Source organism: Pristiophorus japonicus, chromosome 16 (genome assembly GCF_044704955.1).
Source record: "Pristiophorus japonicus isolate sPriJap1 chromosome 16, sPriJap1.hap1, whole genome shotgun sequence".
Lineage (NCBI taxonomy): Eukaryota > Metazoa > Chordata > Chondrichthyes > Pristiophoridae > Pristiophorus > Pristiophorus japonicus.
In genome coordinates, this window is record NC_091992.1 from 22,311,929 (window position 1) to 22,336,047 (window position 24,119).

At 42.3% G+C, this 24,119-nt stretch overlaps 1 protein-coding gene across 1 annotated transcript in view; it reads right to left on the reverse strand.

Annotated features, from left to right (window-relative positions):
- Positions 1 to 3,303: 3,303 nt before the first annotated feature.
- blmh (bleomycin hydrolase) overlaps positions 3,304 to 24,119 on the reverse strand; it is a 100,203-nt gene continuing 79,387 nt past the window's right edge. Inside the window, exon 12 of the mRNA XM_070858084.1 lies at positions 3,304 to 4,701. Coding sequence (XP_070714185.1) covers positions 4,553 to 4,701 — 149 coding nt within the window. The 3' untranslated portion in view covers positions 3,304 to 4,552. The remainder of the gene's footprint in view (positions 4,702 to 24,119) is intronic.

The following is a 24,119-nucleotide window of genomic DNA, read 5'->3' on the forward strand; positions in this document are numbered from 1 at the left end:
AAAACAATCACTATCACTAAAGAAAAGGTACTCAGTAAAATAGTGGGACCAAGTGTGGACAAGTCCCCTGGACCTGATGACTTGCATCCTAGGGTCTTAAGAGATGTGGTTACAAAGATAGTGGATGCATTGTTTGTAATCTACAAATATTCCCTGGATTCTGGGGCAGTCCCAGCGGATTGGAAAACCGCAAATATAATGCCTCTATTTAAAAAAGGAGGCAAACAGAAAGCAGGAAACTATAGACCAGTTAGCCTAACCTCTGTCGTTGGGAATATGCTGGAGTCCATTGTTAAGAAAGCAGTAGCAGGATATTTGGAAAAACATAATAGTCAAGCAGAGTCAGCATGGTTTTATGAAAGGGAAATCATGTTTGACAAATTTGCTGGGTTTCTTTGAGGATGTAACGAGCAGTGTGGATAAGGGGGAACCAGTGGATGAGTTGTATTTTGATTTCCAGAAGGCATTCGATAAGGTGCCACATAAAAGGCTACTACACAAGGTAAAAGCTCACGGGGTTGAGGATAATATACTAGCATGGATAGCGGATTGGCTAATTAACAGAAAGTCAGGATAAATGGGTCATTTTTCAGTTGGCAAACAGTAACTAATGGGGTGCCAGCGGGATTGGTGCTGGGGCCTCAACTATTTACTATCTATTTACTTACTACTAGAAAGCAGAAAGCGAGAAAGCAGGAATGGGGTACTGAAGTTGCATGTTCAGCCATGAACTCATTGAATGGCGGCGCAGGCTCGAAGGGCCAAATGGCCTACTCCTGCACCTATTTTCTATGTTTCTATATTAATGACTTGGATGAAGGGTCCGAGCGTAATGTAGCCAAGTTTGCTGATGATACAAAGATGGGTGGGAAAGCAAATTGTGAGGAGGACACAAAAAATCTGCAAAGGGATATAGACAGGCTATGTGAATAGGCAAAAATTTGGCAGATGGAGTGTAATGTGGGAAAGTGTAAAGTTATCCAATTTGTCAGGAAAATAAAAAAAGCAAATTATTATTTAAATGGAGAGAACTTACAAAATGCTGTAGTACAGAGGGACCTGGGGGTCCTTGTGCATGAAACACAAAAAGTTAGTATGCAAGTACAGCAAGTAATCAGGAAGACAAATGTAACGTTGGCCTTTATTGCAAGGGGGATAGAGAAGTTCTGCTACAACTGTACAGGGTATTGGTGAGGCCACACCTAGAGTACTGCATACAGTTTTGGTCTCCGTATTTAAGGAAGGATATACTTGCATTGGAGGCAGTTCAGAAAAGGTTCACTAGGTTGATTCCTGAGATGAAGGGGTTGACTTATGAAGAAAGGTTGAGCAGGTTGGGCCTATACTCATTGGAGTTTAGAAGAATGAGAGGTGATCTTATTGAAACATATGATACTGAGGGGGCTCGACAAAGTAGATGCAGAGAGGATGTTCCCCCTCATGGGGGAATCCAGAACTAGGGGTCATAGTTTCAGAATAAGGAGTCGCCCATTTAGAACTGAGATGAGGAGGGTCATAAATCTGTGGAATTCTCTGTCCCAGAGAGCTGTGGAAGCTAGGTCATTGAATATATTTAAGGTGGAGACAGACAGATTTTTGAGCGATGTCAGAGTGAAGGGTTATGGGGAGCGGGCAGGGAAGTGGAGCTGAGCCCAGGATCAGATCAGCCATGATCTTATTAAATGGCGGAGCAGGCTTGAGGGCCCAACATGGTCTACTCCTGCTCCTATCTCTTGTGTTCTATTGTCACATCTTCATCTGTGGGTTTCAAGTAGAATGGGAGCTATTACATCAATCCTAGAGAAATATAAAAATTTTGTGTGACAAAACTTTGAGAGATAAAAGATGGATTAAAAAAGAATCACATGGTGTGATAGTAGGGGGAGGGAATATCAAATTTTGTTGCAACAGTAAATTGGGCAGATTTGACCTTTTTATTGTCATCTGTAACCTCATGGCCCAGCACATACCTTACTCCTTATCTTTAATATTTATTCTCAGGATGTGGACGGCACTGCAAGAGATCATTTACTGCTTCTTCCTAACTGTTATGAGAAGTTGGTGGTAAACCTTCTTCTTGAACCACAGCTGTGCTTGTGGTGATGGTGCTCCACAATGGTGTTAGGTCGGGAATTCCAGGATATTGACCCAGAAGAAGCAGCAGCATCAGCCATATTTCTTTCAGTTATGTTGGTGTGTGACTTGGAGAGGGATGGTGTTCCCACGATATTGCTGCTCTTGTCCTTCTCTGCGGTGGAGGTCACAGCGAAGGAATTATGGTGCTTTGCTGCAATGAATCCTATAGATCATACACTCTGCAGCTACAGTGCGCCGAGTCTCCTACTAGCAGCATCTTGGGAGATCACCACTGCCCAGATTACCGGGACCAGCCATCATCATCATAGGCAGTCCCTCGGAGTCAAGGAAGACTTGCTTCCACTCTAAAAATAAGTCCTTGGGTGGCTGATCAGTCCAATACGAGAACTACAGTCCCTGTCACAGGTGGGACAGATATCTAGTCATTGAGGGAAGGGGTGGATGGGACTGATTTGCCGCGCGCTCTTTCCGCTACCTATGCTTGTTTTCTGCATGCTCTCGGCAATGAGACTCGAAGTGCCCAGCGCCCTCCCCGATGCACTTCCTCCACTTAGGGCGGTCTTTGGCCCAGGTGTCAGTGGGGATGTTGCACTATCAGGAAGGCTTTGAGGGTGTCCCTGTAACGTTTCCTCTGCCCACCTTGGGCTCATTTGCCGTGAAGGAGTTCCGAGTAGAGCTCTTGCTTTGGGAGTCTCGTGTCTAGCATGCGAACAATGTGGCCTGCCCAGCGGAGCTGATCAAGTGTGGTCAGTGCTTCAATGCTGGGGATATCACCACAGCGGCTACAAGAACAGGGCGGAGGCTTGGTACTATGTGATGAATGGCTCAACCTCTTGACCCCTACAAGGCTCAAATCAGGAGTGTAATGGAATACTCAGCACTCACCTTTGGTGTTTGTTATGCCAATAACAACAATTTGAATTTTTCAGACCTGGTGGGTCTATTCTCAGCTCTCGACTCCTTACTGATGGATAAATCCTACATCCCCGGCGCTTTTCGCCTTCCCCCAGTTGATAACATTGGACGGTCTTAATATGTGAAGAATAATGGAAGAAATAATATTTTATGTTCCACTCCTCTTTTTACAAGTGTTCAAGGCAAAGAAAGGTGATTAAATTAAATTCCTCATGAATAGTTAACATTTTTGAAAATGTCATGCTATTTTAAATGGTGTTAACATAATACCCCAATAAAAACAGAAAGAAGTTACAATGCTTTGCTTTCATCTTTATTCTAGTACCTCAACAGCAACGTAATGTTTCTCTGCTTGTTCTGTATACATTCGAGTAGATAATGGGGCATTGAGCCTGCACCAACATTTATACAAGCATGCAGAGTGTAGCAATCTGGTTGTCTGATTTACTATCCTGTTTTCCCAAGTTCAGTTTCTCAGAACTGACTTTCATTTGAATCTAGTTAAAAGTAAATATAGAATTATGTTACTCAATCCGTTGGGCCAACAAATAACCTGAGCTCCGAACTGAAAGGCCATTGGCAATTTCCACATCGTGAGTTCCAGGTCCCCGTTGCGTCCACTAAAGAGGATGTCACGTAGAGGCAGGTTAGAGATTTAAGGGTGCATCCACCAGGCCATTCGTGCACATCTTAGTAACTGGTTTTATTGTGGGATTAGCAGAGGGCTGGAAAGAGGTCTCCCACCCCACCCCCTCCTCACAGCTGAGAATTGCTGTATGGGGCTTGGGAGCTGTAACGAGCGGAGAAAAAAAAGACAAAATGTGGTGATGGGAATTAAGCAAAAATAGGTAGAAAATGTTTTTTTTTTGGTTTAATGGGCTTTTGAACAAATTCTTCTATCAGGAGTTAAGGGAACGAGGAAACATGTGAATGGGCTGTAGGTCGGAAAAGAGCATACGTTTCCCTGCTGGGAATCTGTACCAGAATGCAGTTGATGCAAATAGGATAAATGTCTCCTCTGATAGGTAGTAAGGAGTGTGTAGAATTATTTCAGGAGATTTCTCTAAAGGTTTGGTGCAGAAAGAATGTAATTTAGATCCACACTGCTGCCTATTGTGGCGGTTGCTCACTGCATCGGTCTAACACCAGACTTGATCGAAGATTACTTGATGCAGTCATTGGGTGCAGGGGTGTTTTAACCTGCAACACCTCTATACGTTGCCTTGAGAAACATGAGCTCTCCATAAATGAGCAAAAAATACACTCTAAGCATACTTGTTGAAAATACTGAATAGTCTTTGTTGAGGTTGCATAGTAGCTGTGTCTTTTCAAAGATGCTAAAAGACTAAGTACAGGGCAATAAAACAGGAATACCTCTCCCTTCAAAAGTCCACAATTTTGTATCTTACAACGGTGGTTCAACAGTGAGAAAAAAGTTCCAGCTACTTGTAAGAATGAATATATTTTTTATTTCTAACGTTTAAAAGACTAGCACGTAGAATGTAAAACATCCGTGTAAAATGAAGATATTCTTGACTGTTTATGCCAGGGCGCCCATCGGATCCCAAGCTGGCAGCACTTTGGGTTGCTGCTCCATCACTTGCAGAATCTCTGCCGGTACATGCTTCTTATCCACAACCACTTCAAAGACGTATTCAGTGAACCAATCATCTGATAAAACCAGGTAACCTTTTAAAAACAAAGAGAAATGAATGAATCCTCGGACAGAAGTGAAGAACTGAAACTCTTAATACTGTGCTGGAAACAGCCATGCAAAAACAAAGAGTATGCCGGATTCTTGAAAAATCTGTCATTCCTTTTCCAGATAACATCTTCAAAATGTAGACCATCTTGATTGTTTGTTAATCCAGTCCGAATCCAAAGCTGTATTTATTTTTCACCACTATAAAGTCCATCCAGTTTTCTTTTGTAAGTTTATAAACTAGAATTATAATCAATTGCCTTCATTGAAGCAATGAATAAATTTGATGGGAAATTTAACAAATTTGCATTCTGATTTTTTTTTAATGTATATGGCGTTGCAATTTTCAAAATAGTGGGGGATTTTAAACTATCATTTCATATCCACATACTGTGGAATCTATTTACTGTTGACTCCTGCTGATAAATCAAGAAAAAGATCTATATATTTTTTCATTTGACATGCCACTTGTCAATTGCCTATTGACACTGCTTTTAAAAAAAAACTAAAGCAGGAACAAAATTATATCCAAAGGGGAAGGATGATGACCGAGTCTTAACACAGTAATTGTTAGCCATACAGTTGGGTTGTGAGTAGAGCTAGCAGTCAATCACTAGGAGGGGGTAGCAGCCAATGAAGTGCAGTTAGGGATTTGAGGACAACAGTGTCACTGGCAGTATTGCTAAAATTCAAACTCAAAGTCTTATTGAGAAACAGCTTAAAAACACATCACAGATCAGTAAAAATAGACACAAGAACCCATATGAATACCCAACAGTGTGTGACGTCAGAGATACATTGCACCATTTATTCAGTACCTCAAGCATAAAGTTAGACCAATTAATCTAGTAGATTTTGACAGAAGTGTGCACAAGATAACATTTTCATAAAAGGAGCTTCTATTAATTAACAAAATAACTTTCCATTCTGCAGAGATATCCCTAAAATCAATTTAGAAAAATGATTAACCGAGCAGTCTTTTTAAAATAGAATTTTTTTTTAGCACTGACTACATCACAACGTACTTGCAGTCCATTCTGTGACTAATAGTTTGTTATTTTAGTACTAGGGCATGGTCATTATTTGTACACGACAGCGAAAATGTAATTAATTTTGTTAAGTTAGAATAGCTCTTGTCTGGAGTTGGCCTTCATTGTCAATTCCTATGCATGTGCGCCAATAATTGAAAGCAGGGCAAGTTGTGATAATGATTCTGAAGCCAGCATTCTGCATCTGTTCCCTCAGATTAATCCTCCAGCTATGTAAACGGCACACACTTATTATACAATGGGTGTCAGCTTTTACGGTGCAATGTGAACAAAATGCATGATATATTGTTAAATAAAACCTTCCAGCTTTCCAACAGAGTGACTGTGCGTTCAAGTTTATTCACACATGGTTACTACTGTACCATGAAATGCATCCAGAACAGCCTCGATGGTGTTACTGCAGAACACTCCATATTCTGAATTATCTCTGTATTTTGCTATGTTTTTATTTGAAACGTACTTGACTGTAAAGAGAATATTTTCTGAGATGATACATTTTCAACACCTTGTTACAGCATCTAAGAATCTGCTTCAATTTATCCTTTATTGATAATTAATACAAAAACTTTTAAATAACTTCTCTATGCAAAATTGTAAAACCTTATTTCTTGATTATGTCACTTATTTTTTTTTTAATTCATTTTATGCTTGCAATTATTTTTGGTGAAAAGTAACTCAGAACACACCCAGTCTTAAGCAAGGTTAGAGAGTGGGGGAATTCCCTTCAGGATCACGGATATCCAGAATCGACTCCCAGAGAAAGTAGTTAATCGAGGAACAATCGGCACCTGTGAAAAAGGAGCTGGACTGCTATTTATTGAGAGGAATTTGGAGAAGGAAATTAGCATACTCTAAAATAGGGGATAGACCATGCATGTGGGGAGTCCATGTTAGAATAATCAGGCATATGATGGAAAGGTCTTAATGAATGAAATAGCCTTTTGTCACCAGTGAAATGTGAGATTTGAGCAGTAAAAATGCATTCTTTTAAGTGGAAAAGTTACCTGAAGCATCACACTGGCCCCGATTTTAACTCCAGGTGGATTCCCTGCTCAGGCCCCCTCTAAGACAGGGGTCAATTATGTCATCGGGCCGCAACATGCACATGTAAAGAAGGACCCTCTTGGCTCCGGGTGCGTGTCTTTGCTGCCTGCTCAGGGAGCAGGTTAAAATTGCAGATGTTACCCTGCCCAAAAGTCACCACAATTGTAAGAGCCAGGGCAATTTTAACTCTCCACCCACCAGGTTTCTGCTGAGTGAGTCTGGTTAAAATCACCCTCACTTAGTGATGCTGAGCAATAATACTGTAATATTCGAATGCCAAAATTGTTGAGAAAAGTAGTGCTTTGTTTATCTATACAGTGCCACTGAAATCAGTTTAAAGAGTCCCATTAAGACTTTCCACAACTTTGAGGATTTTATAATATTCTTTCAAACCTGTGAAATAGCTTGGAATGAAATACTTGTTGTTACAAATTTAAGTCATACTGCAAATTGAATTCTAAGAATGGCTGGAAATAGTAGTTCTACTTTCTCCTTTGCTACTATTTTGAACCAGGATCTTGTCAAATGTATTCATGGAATGCTGAGTTTTTACACAAACTCCAGAGTATTTGGATTTCCTCCATATTGAAATGAGATAACTTAATGTAACACCATTTATCTCCTAAGGAAGGGAAGGGGGAAGGGGAGGAAGGGACGGGAAGGGGGAAGGGGAGGAAGGAAAGGAAAGGAAAAAGGAAAGGAAAGGAAAGGAAAGGAAGGAAGGAAGGAAGGAAGGAACTCTCGAAGCGCTTTACAGCCAATGAAGTACTTTTGGAGTGTAGTCACTGTTGTAATGTGCGAAACGTGACAGCCAATTAGCACACAGCAAGCTCCCACAAACAGCAATGTGATAATGACCAGATAATCTGTTTTTGTGATGTTGATTGAGAGATAAATATAGGCCAGGACACTGGGGATAACTCCCCTTCTCTTCTTCGATAGCGTGGGATCTTTTACATCCACCTGAGAGCGCAGACGGGGCCTCGGTCTAATGTCTCATCCGAAAGACAGTACCTCTGACAGTGCAGCGCTCCCTCAGCACTGCACTGGAGTGTCAGCCTCGAAAAGCTTTCACTGTTTTCAACAAAAAAAACCTTTTAGATATTAGTTTACCAATTTTGGAATAATCTTCCTCATGGGTTGAATGTATTTGAACTTCCACACAGGAAGGATTATAGGAACGAGTATGCCATCATCCAAAATGCAATGGGGCCGAGAAGGGGAACTTTACGATAGTCCCTTTTAAGAGTCGTGTGTCATACAGGAGCCATATTGTTGTAATGAATAATTATATTGCAATTGGTCAGTGATATACGAGAGGGATGAGATTAATGTGTGGCAAAAGAACTACATTCATTTGTTTCTCTCCCAATATAAAATCAATACGGCCACAGGAGGTTGGAAGCATCAATAACAAAGAGAACAACATGAAGTATCAAAGCTTGCATTGTCAAATAAAGAAAAAAGACTTGCCATTATAAATATATGTCTTTCTTATTATTATAGCACCTTACATGGCCACTGGACAACCCAAAGCGCTTTACAGGCAATTAAGTACTTTTGAAGTGCAGTCACCGTTGTAATGTAGGAAACACGGCAGCCAATTTGCACACAGCAAGCTCCCACAAACAGCAATATGATAATGACCAGATAATCAGTTTTAGTGATGTTGGTTGAGGGATAAATTTTGACCAGGACACCTTGCTCTTCGTCAAAACAGTGTCATGGGATCTTTTACATCCACTTGAAACATAGAAACATAGAAACTAGGTGCAGGAGTAGGCCATTCGGCCCTTCTGGCCTGCACCGCCATTCAATGAGTTCATGGCTGAACATGCAACTTCAGTACCCCATTCCTGCTATAGAAACAAAGAGCAGAGGGAGCCTCGGTTTAATGTCTGATCCAAAAGATAGCACCTCTGACAGTGCAGCACTCCCTCAGCACTGCATTGGAGTGTCAGCCTAGATTTTTTTGCGCAAGTCTCTTAGTCTCTTGAATGGGACTTGAATTCACAACTTTCTGACTCAGAGGTGAGAGTCCTACCCACTGAGCCACTGACTGACGTATATTCTAGCTCTGTAAAAGTGTGGAGGTTACTTTATGAGCTACACTGTCAATAGTCCCAGGCATCGCTTAGTGTTCAGGCCCAAAAAGTAACTAAAACAGAAGAGTGAGCATTGCTTTATTTCCATGATAGATCAGAACCAGCTAAAAAGTAATCTAATAAAACACATTCTAACATATAGTTGACTTAACACTATTAATTGACAGATTTGATGACAATATCTTAGGTAGATAAAGCAGACAACTGTTCAGATTGGGAATAGTCCTTAGTGTTACCTATAATGAATGCTAAGGTTCTTCACTCATTAACACATGATGACTGAACGGTTGAGGAAGAATTTTTCCCCCCCCCCCCACCCTTTAAACCTTCCACCCCATGTGCAGCCATCCCCTTCCCATCACGGATTGCAGTACAGTGGCACAGAAGTTTTTTTTTTGTTGCTAACAGAAGTATGCTGTAACCTAGGTTTTATGCCGTTAAATCGAATAAGTTCCCCTGGCCCCCCACTTGCCAGCAACTATTCTGCTCACAAGTTTGAGAACTTGATAAAAATCCAATATAGTACTTGGCAAGATTTGGACTACAAAGGAATCTTTATATCCACTTAATCATCAAGAACTCAAAGGTTTCTGCTGTCAAAAGGAAGAGAAGGAAACCAGAATTCTCTGAGAAACATTTGTTAGGTTAACACCTAGTTCAAACAATTGGCCTAGCTCCAGCCAAAAAATTACATCGCATAACCTGAAGCAATTTGACAGCTCCAATATATATATACTCAATATCGTACATCTGCACACACAACTTTTACCATTATAGATTCCTATGTCCACATTTTATAATGGAGACTGCTTGTTTAACCTGGTCACACTTGAATTTTCCCCTCCCCTCAGAAGCACCATTGGTGGGTAGCCATTATTGTGTGACTGGTTTACATGGCAGTTTCTATTATAAATGTGATCATGAGAATGTACAATAGGCATACAAAATCTATGGGGGAGAAATTCGGGTAATTCGCGCCTCCCATTAGCGCCCCCAGGGTATTTAAGGGTATTTACTGTGAGATACCGCTATAAGATCACCACTCAGACTCTTACTATCCAGGGTGAAAAGCCCATGTCTCTCCAGTCTTTCCTTATAACTCCGACCCCCGATACTAGGGATCAGCCTAATGGATCGTCTCCGAAATGCTGTCAGCACTTGAATCTCTCCCTTGTTTCTCAGTGACCAGAACGGTACACAGTACTCACGGTTCAGTCTGACCAGTGCGCTGTTCAGTTTGATCATGACCTCCTTTGACTTGTACTCTACTGTTTTGGCTATGTAGCTCAACATTCTCGAGTCTTAGTGTGAAATTTTTTGACAGTACTGCATGAGCAGGGTTCACACCAGTAATCCGAGATTTTACAGAATGGTAAATATTTGAAAAAGTATCCAAAATCGTTGGTACTTTTAAAGAACTGTTACAACTCTAAAAGTTAATTCTAAACACATTCTTAAGTGAGAATTGGCATTAACTGCTCTACATGTGAAGTGGTTAGTAGGTTCTGAATTGTGCTTGTTTCAAGTAGTGCCATTGTCCTGCCATCGGGTTTCAGATCCCTTTGTGCATACATGTAAAGGGATAAACAGCTACACAGCTGTGTGAACTGAGGCCCTGCTCTCTTCCCACATGGCCATAACAAGACTTTGACTTCTTCACGTGAAAGTCAACTTTCAGAGTGGTTGCAATGCAAGTTTATACCAGAAATCAAATTCAGCGAGCATCCAAACATTAGTGATCCAAACAGAAGCCAATCTCCCCTACCAGTTACAGACACCTATTCACTTAATGTACTGTGAAGCATGACATATTGCACCGTGGACAGCGGGAAAGGGCATTGTTACATAATTCCATTTACAACTAATCTGCTCTCAGGGAACATTAAGACGGATTGCAAAAGTTTCTATAGATATGTAAAGAGAAAAAGGTTAGTAAAGACAAATGTAGGTCCCCTGCAGTCAGAATCAGGGGAAGTCATAACGGGGAACAAAGAAATGGCGGACCAATTGAACAAGTACTTTGGTTCGGTATTCACGAAGGAGGACACGAACAACCTTCCGGTTATAAAAGGGGTCGGGGGGTCTAGTAAGGAGGAGGAACTGAGGGAAATCCTTATTAGCCGGGAAATTGTGTTGGGGAAATTGATGGGATTGAAGGCCGATAAATCCCCAGGGCCTGATGGACTGCATCCCAGAGTACTTAAGGAGGTGGCCTTGGAAATAGTGGATGCGTTGACAGTCATTTTCCAACATTCCATTGACTCTGGATCAGTTCCTATGGAGTGGAGGGTAGCCAATGTAACCCCACTTTTTAAAAAAGGAGGGAGAGAGAAAACAGGGAATTATAGACCGGTCAGCCTGACATCGGTAGTGGGTAAAATGATGGAATCAATTATTAAGGATGTCATAGCAGTGCATTTGGAAAGAGGTGACATGATAGGTCCAAGTCAGCATGGATTTGTGAAAGGGAAATCATGCTTGACAAATCTTCTGGAATTTTTTGAGGATGTTTCCAGTAGAGTGGATAAGGGAGAACCAGTTGATGTGGTATATTTGGACTTTCAGAAGGCGTTCGACAAGGTCCCACACAAGAGATTGATGTGCAAAGTTAGAGCACATGGGATTGGGGGTAGTGTACTGACATGGATTGAGAACTGGTTGTCAGACAGGAAGCAAAGAGTAGGAGTAAATGGGTACTTTTCAGAATGGCAGGCAGTGACTAGTGGGGTACCGCAAGGTTCTGTGCTGGGGCCCCAGCTGTTTACACTATACATTAATGATTTAGATGAGGGGATTAAATGTAGTATCTCCAAATTTGCGGATGACACTAAGTTGGGTGGCAGTGTGAGCTGCGAGGAGGATGCTGTGAGGCTGCAGAGCGACTTGGATAGGTTAGGTGAGTGGGCAAATGCATGGCAGATGAAGTATAATATGGATAAATGTGAGGTTATCCACTTTGGTGGTAAAAACAGAGAGACAGACTATTATCTGAATGGTGACAGATTAGGAAAAGGGGAGGTGCAAAGAGACCTGGGTGTCATGGTACATCAGTCATTGAAGGTTGGCATGCAGGTGCAGCAGGCGGTTAAGAAAGCAAATGGCATGTTGGCCTTCATAGCAAGGGGATTTGAGTACAGGGGCAGGGAGGTGTTGCTACAGTTGTACAGGGCATTGGTGAGGCCACACATGGAGTATTGTGTACAGTTTTGGTCTCCTAACCTGAGGAAGGACATTCTTGCTATTGAGGGAGTGCAGCGAAGGTTCACCAGACTGATTCCCGGGATGGCGGGACTGACCTATCAAGAAAGACTGGATCAACTGGGCTTGTATTCACTGGAGTTCAGAAGAATGAGAGGGGACCTCATAGAAACATATAAAATTCTGACGGGGTTAGACAGGTTAGATGCAGGAAGAATGTTCCCAATGTTGGGGAAGTCCAGAACCAGGGGTCACAGTCTAAGGATAAGGGGTAAGCCATTTAGGACCGAGATGCGGAGGAACTTCTTCACCCAGAGAGTGGTGAACCTGTGGAATTCTCTACCACAGAAAGTTGTTGAGGCCAATTCACTAAATATATTCAAAAAGGAGTTAGATGAGGTCCTTACTACTAGGGGGATCAAGGGGTATGGCGAGAAAGCAGGAATGGGGTACTGAAGTTGAATGTTCAGCCATGAACTCATTGAATGGCGGTGCAGGCTAGAAGGGCCGAATGGCCTACTCCTGCACCTATTTTCTATGTTTCTATATGTTTCTCAGGCTCACTTAAAACCTTTTACTGAAAAGTAATAAAATGAAAGAAATTTGCACCATGCCAGTTAGGCTAGCTGTGATACAGACATATATCAGTCACAGCCACATTGTCCTCATGCCCGACACTAGACTCCTGAAACAAGCGTTCTACTCCGAGCTCGGACACGGTGAGCGAGCCCCAGGAGTGCAGAGAAAACGCTTCAAGGACACCTTCAAACACGCCTTGAAAAAGTGCAACGTTCCCACTGACACTTGGGAATTCCTGGCCCAAGACCGCTCAAAGTGGAGGAGAAGCATTCGAGAAGGTGTCGAACACTTTGAGTCTCTTTGTCAGGAGCACATGGAAGCCAAGTACAAACAGCGGAAGGAGCGCACGACTAACCAAGCACCCCACCCACCCGTCCCTCCAACCACCATCTGCCCCATCTGTGACAGAGACTGTAGATCCCACATTGGTCTCAGAACCCTTTTTAGTGTGGAAGCAAATCATCCTCGATCCCAGGGGAGACTGCCTAAGAAGAAGCAGAGGAGGAGGATATAGACATGGTTTAAATATGTTGGGTTCCATTGACTTGCTTAATTCTTTTTCACTAGAGACTTTGTGACTGGTATATTGGAGAGTAAACCCAAGAGTCAAGTCCTGGACTGAAACAAATGTATATGCATTGTCTTGGGGCTTTCGACTAACTTTAATTCCTGGAATAGCCAGCGACAGTTGCTTTAGAAACATTAACAATACCAAGATCCTTCTGCATTACAGCAGGATGTGTTGCAATGCAAACTTTTACTAGTTTACAGATTTTGATCTTTCTCAATAAATCTACAAGAAAACAAATGGTGATGCAACTGTAGTTGCACAATCCTCTACAAACAATGCACAATGGCAAGAAGCTCTCTTTTAAGAAACTTCATGCACTGCATGCCAAACTCAACCAATTCCATTAAGATCTGTGGGATTTGGACAAATTTCATTGGGCCGTGTAGATTGTCAGAAATATTCAGCTTAAAAGCGGTGGGCCAATAAAACTGGTCGAAGACCATCCGTTAAGGTAATGCAAAAATTTCACATTTTTACAAAACACCATTATCTGCTAGATCTCAGTCTCTTTCCTTGTTGTGCATATGCATTTACTAGATGTTACAGCATTATTACAAGTTACAATGCAATGCAATATTGCGATATGACAAAATGTTAACTCGGTAGATCAGCGTGTTTCACCAACATTCTGTCACAGAACCACAAAACAAAACACATGAGCCAGTACTTGTACAGACACAGCGAGCTCCTAATTTCAAATTTGCCACCCTGGGCATTTGTCAAGTAAAGAAAGACTTGCATTTATATGGCGCCTTTCACAATTTCAGGACATCATGAAGTGCTTTACAACCAATAAAGTACTTTAGAAATGTGCTCACTGTTGTAATGTAGGAAAAGCAGCAGCCAATAGCGCACAACCAGCTCCCACCAACAGCAATGCGATAATAGCCAGATAATCGTTTCTTGTTACGTCGATTGAGGGATAAATATTGGCCAGGACACCTGGACAGTAGAGTCCTGGCACTTTCTTACTGGACATGAGAAGGGAAATAAAAACGTTATTAATAGGTCTATTAAAACTATAGGTCCTGTAAACTTTCACACAGCCCATTCAGATGTTAAAATACCCCTAGATCTTAAAAGCATTCCTTTTCTTTCTCTCACTGGATATTCGGAGAAAGAGAGAAACAGTGCAGAGTTCCAGCTCTGATAATATCCCACAGCCAAGAGCTCCATCAATGAAGACCAAATGACATGTGGGAGTAGCAGGTCTGGAAAGTCTTCCAGCTTTAAGGGGCAGGGCGGGAGGGGGCACTCAAGGCTCTAGGCTCCATAATCTCGGCAACTGATTGTAATTTTTCAATACAATCAATTGTTTTTTTTTTTAAAACTGATGAATAGTCCTGTGGTATGACACATATTTGAACAGATTCCAAATGATGTATCCAGATGTTTCATTATGCAACATAAAGATCTACTGGCACACTAGTCTCACAAGCTTAATGGACACAGGCAAGCTCCCAAACCCAGCATCTGCCATGGTTTCAAACATTTGTCAGCCAGTGAATGCATTTTCCGAGTTCTGCTGACATGAGATGTCCCGAGGCCTGAAAAGGAAATCCTTTAGCTTACAAGGTTATTTACTATTTTATGTTTATATTTCTAAGCAGAACCTATTCCCCCCATTTCCTAGAAAACAGGATGCCAGTGAGCAATCAGGCAGTTTTGGAATTGAAACAAGGAATGGTTCCAAAATTGCAATTAAACCAGCAATGGAGACAGGTGCCCCTTTCCTAACCCCAAGGGGCTGGAATTACATTAACGAGCAACAAACCATAGGCAGTACATATTCCTACTCTTTAAAAATTCATCTGATAGAATCAGTTGAATTTGCTGAAGCCTTAATGAAAGGTCTACATTTCTCTGCCCATTACTATGAATGGGTGGGGCTTTAGCATTTTTCACTGTTACATCCTGCATTGTAACATGTCCCAATCTGAAACAATTCATTCCTTATTTTTCAAAATATTATCCCTCTAAAAACAAGTTTGAATATCAATCACAAATCATATTGTTACAACCTAATTAGCCGGTTATGAAAGCGTAATAGAATGATAGAATGGTTACAGCGCAGGAGGCCATTCAGCCCATTGAGCCCATGCCAGCTTTCTGCAAGAGCACTTCAACTGGTCCCACTCACCCACCCTTTCCCCGTAGCCCTGCAAGTCTTTTTCCTCAGGTACTTATCCAATTCCCTTTGAAAGCCACGATTTAACCTGCCTCCACCACCCAGTGCATTCCAGATCCTAACCACTCGCTGCGTAAAACAGTTTTGCCTCATGTCACCTTTGGTTCTTCTGCCAGTCACCTTAAATCTGTGCCCTCTGGTGCTCGGCCCTTCCACCAATGGGAACAGTTTCTCTCTATCTACTCTCTCTAGACCACTCATGATTTTGAACATCTCTATCAGATCTCCTCTCAACTTTCTCTGCTCCAAGGAGAACAACCCCAGCTTCTCCAGTCTATCCACATAACTGAAGTCCCTCATCCCTGGAACCATTCTTGTAAATCTTTTCTGCACCCTCTCTAAGGCCTTCATATCCTTCCTAAAGTGCAGTGCCCAGAATTGGACACAATACTCCAGTTGAAGCCGAACAGTGTTTTATAAAGATTCATCGTAACTTCCTTGCTCTTGTACTCTATGCCTCTTTTAATAAAGCCCAGGAACCCATAGGTTTTAAAAAAAAAAAACGCTTTCCTAACCTGTCCTGCCCCCTTCAACGATTTGTGCACATATACCCTCAGGTCTCTCGGTTCCTGCGCCCCCTTTAGAATTGTACCCCTTAATTTATATTGCCTCGCCTTGTTCTTCCTACGATCCCAACATACTGGAGTATGCAATACTTGGCTTTGTAAATAGGGGCATTAAATACAAAAACAAGGAAGTCAAGCTAAACCTTTACAAGTCATTGGTTAGGCCTCCGTGGGAGTATTGGGTGCAATTCTCGGCACCACACTTTAGGAAGGATGTCAAGGCCTTGGAAAGGATGCAGAGGAGGTTTACCAGGATGATACCAGAAATGAGGAACTTCAGTTATGTTGCGAGATTAGAGAAGCTGGGAGTACTCTCCTTATAGCAGAGAAGGTTAAGGGGGGACCTAATCGAGGATTTCAAAATTATATGGGGTTTTGATAGTTTCTTCCAACTTGCTCTGTCTCCTCTGGAAAATGGGTCAGTAGCCAGAGGACATAGATTCAAAATAATTGGCAAAAGAACTAGAGGCGAAGTGAGGAGAAATTTCTTCACACAGAGGGATGTTAAGATCTAGAACGCACTACCTGAAAGGGTGGTGGAATCAGATTCCATAGGAACTTTCAAAAAGCAATTGGACATGAACTTGAAGAGGAGTAATTTGGGGGGGTTGTGGGGAAGAAGCCGGAGTGTGGAACTAAATTGGACAGCTCTTTCAAAGAGCCGGCACAGGTACGACAGGCTGAATGGCCTTCTTCTGAGTTGTAAGATTCTATGATTCACTCCCCAATATGACATGATTGAGAATGTGTTGAAATAATATGGGAAAACTTTGGCAAAACATCAGGAGAACTCAAGTGTTCCTCAGTGAATAGCTGCATGGGACCGATAGGATCCAGCCAGACTGCTAGAACAGGCAGATGGAATATCGGTTCAATGTCTGATAAAATGAGAGCAGCTCCGACAATGCAGTACCCTCTCAATGCTGTACTGAAGCTTCAGCCTAAACGGCGTTCTCAAATCCTGGAATGGGACTTGAATGCACAAGTCTTTGATTGAGAGGCTCGCTCGAGCTATCAATTGGACCAAGCAGCAGCCACAAGCGCACATCGGAACAATGAGGGTAGGAATGCCTCAAACAAAATACTATTCACTATCCTCAAAGGCAGTTTCAAGGCAATTCAGTGGTTACTGATGCTGCCCTAGGCCGTTTCCATTACTTCTCTCTTGCCTAAAATAGCTTTTAGGAATTTAGCAAGAGGCCATTTCATGTTATATCAGTTGTATTTGCCACTATTTTCTATCCCTTAATGCTGGTCTATATAGGGTAGAAATTACAGTTGGTCACATTATCAGATGAATATTTAAAATGCTAGTCTCAAATTCTACTCCCTGCTCAAAGACATGCTAGTTAATGGCTTCATTATGATTGGCAAAATACTAATTACATTGTTTAATTTTTAATGAATCCTTTGGGTACTACATAGTTTTTGCAAATTTCAAACTGCTTACACATTGTCTGCAATGTGGCACCAGTGAAAAATGACTTTTTCAAGTTTACTTAAGAAGTGGAATTAAGGTTTGCATCTCCCATGACAGGCATCTTTGTGTTTTTTCTAAGTAAGACTGCCAATTAGTGCCGAATTAAAGCAGGAATGTCTAATCTTTGAGTCGAGGGCAGATGTGTGCGCCATAAGTACTGAATGGACTGGGTATAATTAAATTATTTTAGAGTCGGGCAGAATCATGATTAAATGCCACATGCCGCTCCCAGTCGATTTCACATTTCTTGGACCAAGCCATTTCCAGTCGAGTTTAAAACTGGGTTAAAACAAAAAGCTTTGAAATAATAAAAAGATTGCACCAATGTAAGAAAGGATTGATCAGTAGAGATCAGTAAACTTGAATAAATTTAAGACAGAGATAGACAGTTTCTTAACCGATAAGGGAATATGGGGTTATGGGGAGCGGGCAGGGAAGTGGACCCAAGCCATGATCTTATTAAATGGCGGAGCAGGCTCTAGGGGCTGTATGGCCTATTCCTGCTCCTATTTCTTATGTTCTTAAGGGAATCTGCTGTTTCTTTCTTGGGAACTGTACAATACAATAGTACAGTTTTTTTGTTGTTGGCACTCTTTATCCTGGTCACACTTCTGGCTGGCCTCCCACATTCTACCCTACGTAAACTAGAGGTCATCCAAAACTTGGCAGCCTGTGTCCTAACTCGCACCAAGTCCTGCTCACCCATCACCCCTGTGCTCGCTGACCTACATTGGCTCCCAGTTAAAAAATGCATCGATTTCAAGATTCTCATCCTTGTTTTTAAGTCTCTCCATGGCCTCGTCTGTCTCTATCTCTGTAATCTCTTCCAGCTCCACAACCCCCTCCCCCTAAGATATCTGCGCTCCTCTAATTCTGCCCTCTTGAGCATCCCGATTATAATCACTCAACCATCGGCTGCTGTGCCTTCTATTGCCTAGGCCCCAAGCTAGGAAACCCGCTGTAATGTAAGGGGGATAATGATGTTATAGGAGACAAGGGTTGTGTAAGTGAGGACAATGGTAACAGTGGTTGAAAGTGTTGCAAATGGGATAACTGGGCTTTGGCATGATTGTGCAAGTAAGTTTATCTCTTTAACCTAATTAAATATAATGAGTGAAGAGCTGTGGGAAGGGAGGGGGGGGTGGGGGGTGGGGGGGACGTAAAATCTCCCCTTTCTTCTCACTATTTAGTTTAGTGGACTACTGATATCAGCCAACACCCTGAAACATACAATTCTGACTTTATTTTGCCCATTTGTCTTGGGGGGGGGGGGGGGGGGGGGGAAATACGATCATCCTCTGCTTTATTTTTTATCATCAATGAGCAATAAGGTTAGATGAAGGGGGGTGGGAGGAGGTGTATTAAGAAGGAGGAGCATTAACACCAGCATGGTCCTGTTGGGCTGAATGGCCTGTTTCTGCGCTGTACATTGTGTAAAATGTAAAGGGCTAGACTTTCCCGAGGGCCCCTCAACGCCCGATTGCCCGCCCAGAAAAACTGCTAACGTTTTGCAAGTAACACTGGCGGAAAATTTCCATAATTAAGTTAAAAATAATCACCCCGCGAGAAAATGGATCTTGCACCAGTATTCTCAGTGATTAAAGGCGAAACTGAATGAAACGGGCGGGTCTTAAAATTTACTCCGTGGCTGCGGTTGGGCCTAGGGAGGGGAAAACTTTTTTTTTAAATTGTCACTAAAAAAGTTTTTAAAAAAAAACATTCCCAAGACAGTTTTAAAGCTAATCACTGTTTTACAATTAAAAATAAAGAACCAACCTTTAACTTAACCTTTCTTTGCAGAGTACTCACCTACCGCCCTGTTTAAGCAGCTTGCACAGGGCGGTTGCCTTGGCGATCTGGACGGGTTTCCATTGAGGCCAAACTTACGGCCTGGCGATTTTCTCGGCGGTTTGCTGCTGGCGGGCTTTTTGAGATTTGGGCGATACCATTCAAAAAGGGGGAAACTTTCACCGGACGGTTTCTCTCCCAAAAACAGCTGTACCACTGAGAAAACCGCCGAAAATGAAAGTGAAAGTTTAACCCAAAATGTTTTGCTTGTCCCGACTGACCTTGCTGCCAAATGTTCCTGCTTTGTTGGAACTCCAAATGGCCTTTTCTCCCAGTTTGGTTAACAGAGGCTTAGGATTGGGTTTAGGGCTAGTGCTTGATGGAATTGCCGCAACAAGGGAGAATACGTTACAGGAGCCAATATATTTTATGAAATTCGCCTTGATACCACCAGCATTGTAACTCTCCATTGTTGCTGCTCCATGCCGGCAAAGGTGGAAGGGGAGGGGGTTTAAAGCTGCACATGGAGGGGGGAGGTTGGGGAAAGAGGAGGGGAGTACCCCTTAACAAATCCCACTTTAAATCACTGCGTTTAATTTACTGTCCATTCCCCCTGTAACCTAAACCCCGAGGATGCTGATCAGCAGCGAGAGATGTCATTTCATGATCAAATTCCAGGAAAATTCTGGATTGCCGTGATCAAAAGTCACAGAAATCATAATAAAAAGCATACAAATTCACAGACATGTTTAGTGTTAACAAAGCTATCCTTGTCACTTGTCAAAGCTTTGCACAATTGGTAGTACTCTCGCCTCTGGATTAGAACTCAAGAACACAAGCTAGGCCGATAGTCCAGTGCATTATTGAGAGAATGCTATATTATTGGGAGGTACTGTCCTTCTGTGGAGACATTAAACCAAGGTTCCATCTGCCTATACCAATAGTTCAGGTGGTTGTTAAAGTGCCCATTGCACGATTTAAAGAGCAGGGAGATTTTCTGGTATTATGGCCAACATTCCACTTAAACCAACTGAAGAACAGAAAAGCAGATTATTTAAATAGAGAGAGAGAAACTACAGAATGCTGTGGTACAGAAGGATCTGGGGATCCTCGTATATGAAACACAAAATGTTAGTATGCAGGTACAGCAAGTAATTAGGAAAGAAAATGGAATGTTGACCTTTATTGCAAGGGGAGGTGGAGTATAAAAGCAGGGAAATCTTGCTACAACTTTACAGGGTGATGGTGAGGCCACACCTAGAGTTGACTGGGCAGGGGGATGGGTGGCAGGTAAGGGGATGGCTTGGTGGACCAGCTGGTCTTTTCCTGCTGGTCACTACCTTATGCTGGAAACAGATTAATCATCTGGTAGTTGCTTGTGGGATGTTGCGGTCATGGAAGGATATCGTCTTCACAACAATTTACCACTCAAAGCGAAAAAGTAACTGGTTGCATGAAGTACTCTGGGATATTGGAGGGAAAATTGCAGTCGGAGGCTTCCTCCATACGAACGTCTCCGAACCCGAAAAAAATCTACAAAAGTACCCGGTGGTCCCGGAGGAACGCAGCATCCCGGTCGGAGACCTAGATTCACTGCGCAGCACATGGGAAGATGCCTTTCAGGTCTGTACAAGCTGGAGTCACATGGGCCTGAACCACCAATCACTATGCAGTAGTCTCATTGATAAAAATGGGAACTCTTGTTTGTACAGGCTCCCATTACTATCAATGAGAAAACCCGTAAAACACCGAAACACAGCATTATATATATATAATATATATATATATATATATAAATAAATAAATAAACAAAAACAAAAAAAACACCCCACATATTTAACATTAATTGAAATTAAATGTCATTAAATGTTTTAGAAAAATAATTGGGGGGGGATTTTTTTAATGTTTTAATAAGGTTAAAAATAAACTTACCATAATGGACAGGGTTTTTAATATAAACATGAGTGTTTAAATTTAATTTTTTGAACTCTTACGCTGGTAAAAGTAGCTATGCGCCTGCTTTTACCAGGCGTAAAAGTTTGAAGGACATTCGCTGGACATGAGTTGGGCAAATAGCCCAATCTCTCCCGCGTGAATGTCCTTCTCCCGGGGATGCGGAGGATCTGTCAAGGGAAATCTTGACAGATCAGAAAAGCCGTTTTTTGGCGCATGCGCATCGTGCCCTGAAAACCAGCTTTTGTGAGGCCCCACTGGGTCTGTGCGCACTCCGTATGGACCCGGCGAGGCCGGAATTTTTGGACCATTTTGTCACGATAAGGCACTTCACAAGTACTCCTCTCCATCTGTGTTTATCCCCTCTCTGTTCCTTTACTAACCCTCGTTTTACTCTCCAGCAAGAAAGCCCAGCGTCTGTCTTTAAATAAATCGACATCTAGGTTTGAAATTGTTAATTGGCAGATGGCTTTTAGTTTTAAAGGGCATTATTAAGGAAAGAGGGGATAAACGCTCCAAGACTTTTACACTGAACGATGTGTTTTGGCAACGTTCTACCAGCTCACTGATAACAAGCCATTGAACTTCTGATTTCCTTCAAGGCGGCTTTAATCTGTTGTGACTACAGAACAAACTAACTGCAAATAGGTGTTACTCAGATGAGGACAGCAAACACACTTGACATCCACGTCATATTTCCTTTTACTTGTGTAGGCTCCAGATTGATTTTTTTTTGCTCTGTAAGTTTTCTCCTCTTGCTTCCTCTCCTGAAGACAGATTCTTTGCTTGGGTTCAGTTCCATTCATGCCAGTTGCTCTTTGGTATGCTGCCCAACTGGTTGTAACTCACATCCAAGTCTTGACGTCAAAAATCAGCAGGCCACTCAACTTCAGAAGGTTAACAGCCAAACTCAATCCTGTTCAATCGACATGTGCGGGCGCCCAGGATCGAGCAGGGTTAAATGATCGAGATCAGGAACCCCGCCTGATTTCCTCCTGAATTATCCAGGGATACTGGGTGGCAACTGTAGCACTCTTACAGCCACTTCGGTCAAGATCAGCTAACTTTAACAGTTACTGACTGGGCACACTTGCTGAGCCATGGAGAGCTACCCAGATTAAAGCATAACTCTATTCTGCTGGGGGTATTTTGAGGCAAAGGGAATCTTGCCTGGATGGTGATCTATTCCTTGCTTTCTTGGATAATAAAAAGCAGACAATGCTGGAAATACTCAGCAGGTCAGGCAGCATCAGTGGAGAGAGAAACGGAGTTAACGATCCAGGTTGAGTGTCACAGACCTGAAACGTTAACTCTGTTTCTCTCTCCACAGATGCTGCCTGACCTGCTGAGTATTTCTAGCATTTTCTGTTTTTATTTCAGATTTCCAGCATCCACAGTGTTGGAGTGGATTTTCGGACATAGCAAAGCATGATGGGGTAAGCCAACTATCTGCCTTTCCACTAAATGAACTTTGTACCAAGAAGCCTATCTGCTGTCCCTGATATGAATTCTGCAGCTACAAGTGACTCCTGGCCAGGTGCAGGCCACTGTTTCATAGAAAGCTTTGCAACAGAATAACTAACCACAAAAGAAGATACAGAGGAAGGGCCCCCAAACTCGCGCCATGCTATCAGGTTTCACTAGGACTAAAAAGTTGTATGTAAATGAATTGCATTGCCATATGGATTGATTGGTTGTACGTAAATGAATTGCGTTGCCATATGGATTGATTGGTTGTACGTAAATGAATTGCGTTGCCATATGGATTGATTGGTTGTATGTAAATGAATTTAAATGATTGTATTCCGCCCCCTGTAAACTGCTTATAACCCCGCGGCACAAGGCACTCGGGGAGAAGGTGCTTCGCAGGTTGCGGGACCTCAACTCTTCTCCCAGAGCTCTGTTAGCAATAAAGTTGTCTCTGTTACCTTACCAGAGTCTATGTGAATTTATTTTCACTAACAAATTGGCGTAGTCGGCAGGATACCGCGGAGCTGGACAGTCGTATGACCCAGTAGAACGGGACAGTAGTCAATTTCTGACCACCCAGAAATTATACTGGGGGAAGCGGCTGGCCGGCGAAGTGGTATCAAACGAATAAAATAGATTAAGTGAGGAACGAGACATAACTTGATAGTATGTGATACTATGTGATAAGAGTTAAGAAATTCAGACTGTAGTGGCGTACAACGCAGACTGAAAGTAAAGTAATTCGTGATGCGGGGGTTGATTATTTTAGTCCAAGGTGATATCGAAATCGGTGCGGAAGGGAGCTGATCACTCCAACCAAGAGCCGGACTCCGGTGGTAAGGAAACACGTTAATCTTCGCGAGCAAGACAAGAGGTCTCTGCAAGGTGAATCGTGGCCGTGAGTATTTAAGTTCGGAAATTCCATAAACTAGAGGGGAATACAGGAACATAGAGTAAACATCTTCAATGACAGGTAAGGAAACGGACGTAAAATGTGGACCGCCCAGGTCCCTAATTAACTCTTACATGACCGATCGACAAGTCTTAATTTAAAAAAATGCAGAAAGACGGCTGGGATGTATCCCAGACATTAGAACAACAACAAAATTGGATGGCAAAACAAAAAGAAAGATAAAACCAAAAAGGCCGGCGTATTACTAGTACATCAGTTAGCAGGACTAATTGAGCAAGTAAAGGACGTTAGAGAGAAAAGGGAAGAGAAAAGTAAACAATTAAGTCAGGCACAAGGAAAATGTAGGGAATGGGAAAAGAAATGCCTGGTGTTAGAACAACAGATTCAGAACCGTTCCCAATGGGGGGGGGGTGGAGAAACAGCCTCACTGCCCCCTTACGAAGATTACCAAGATGGGGCAACAGCCCCGGGTCAGGAAGATCTAGAAACCTTCCCGGCGGC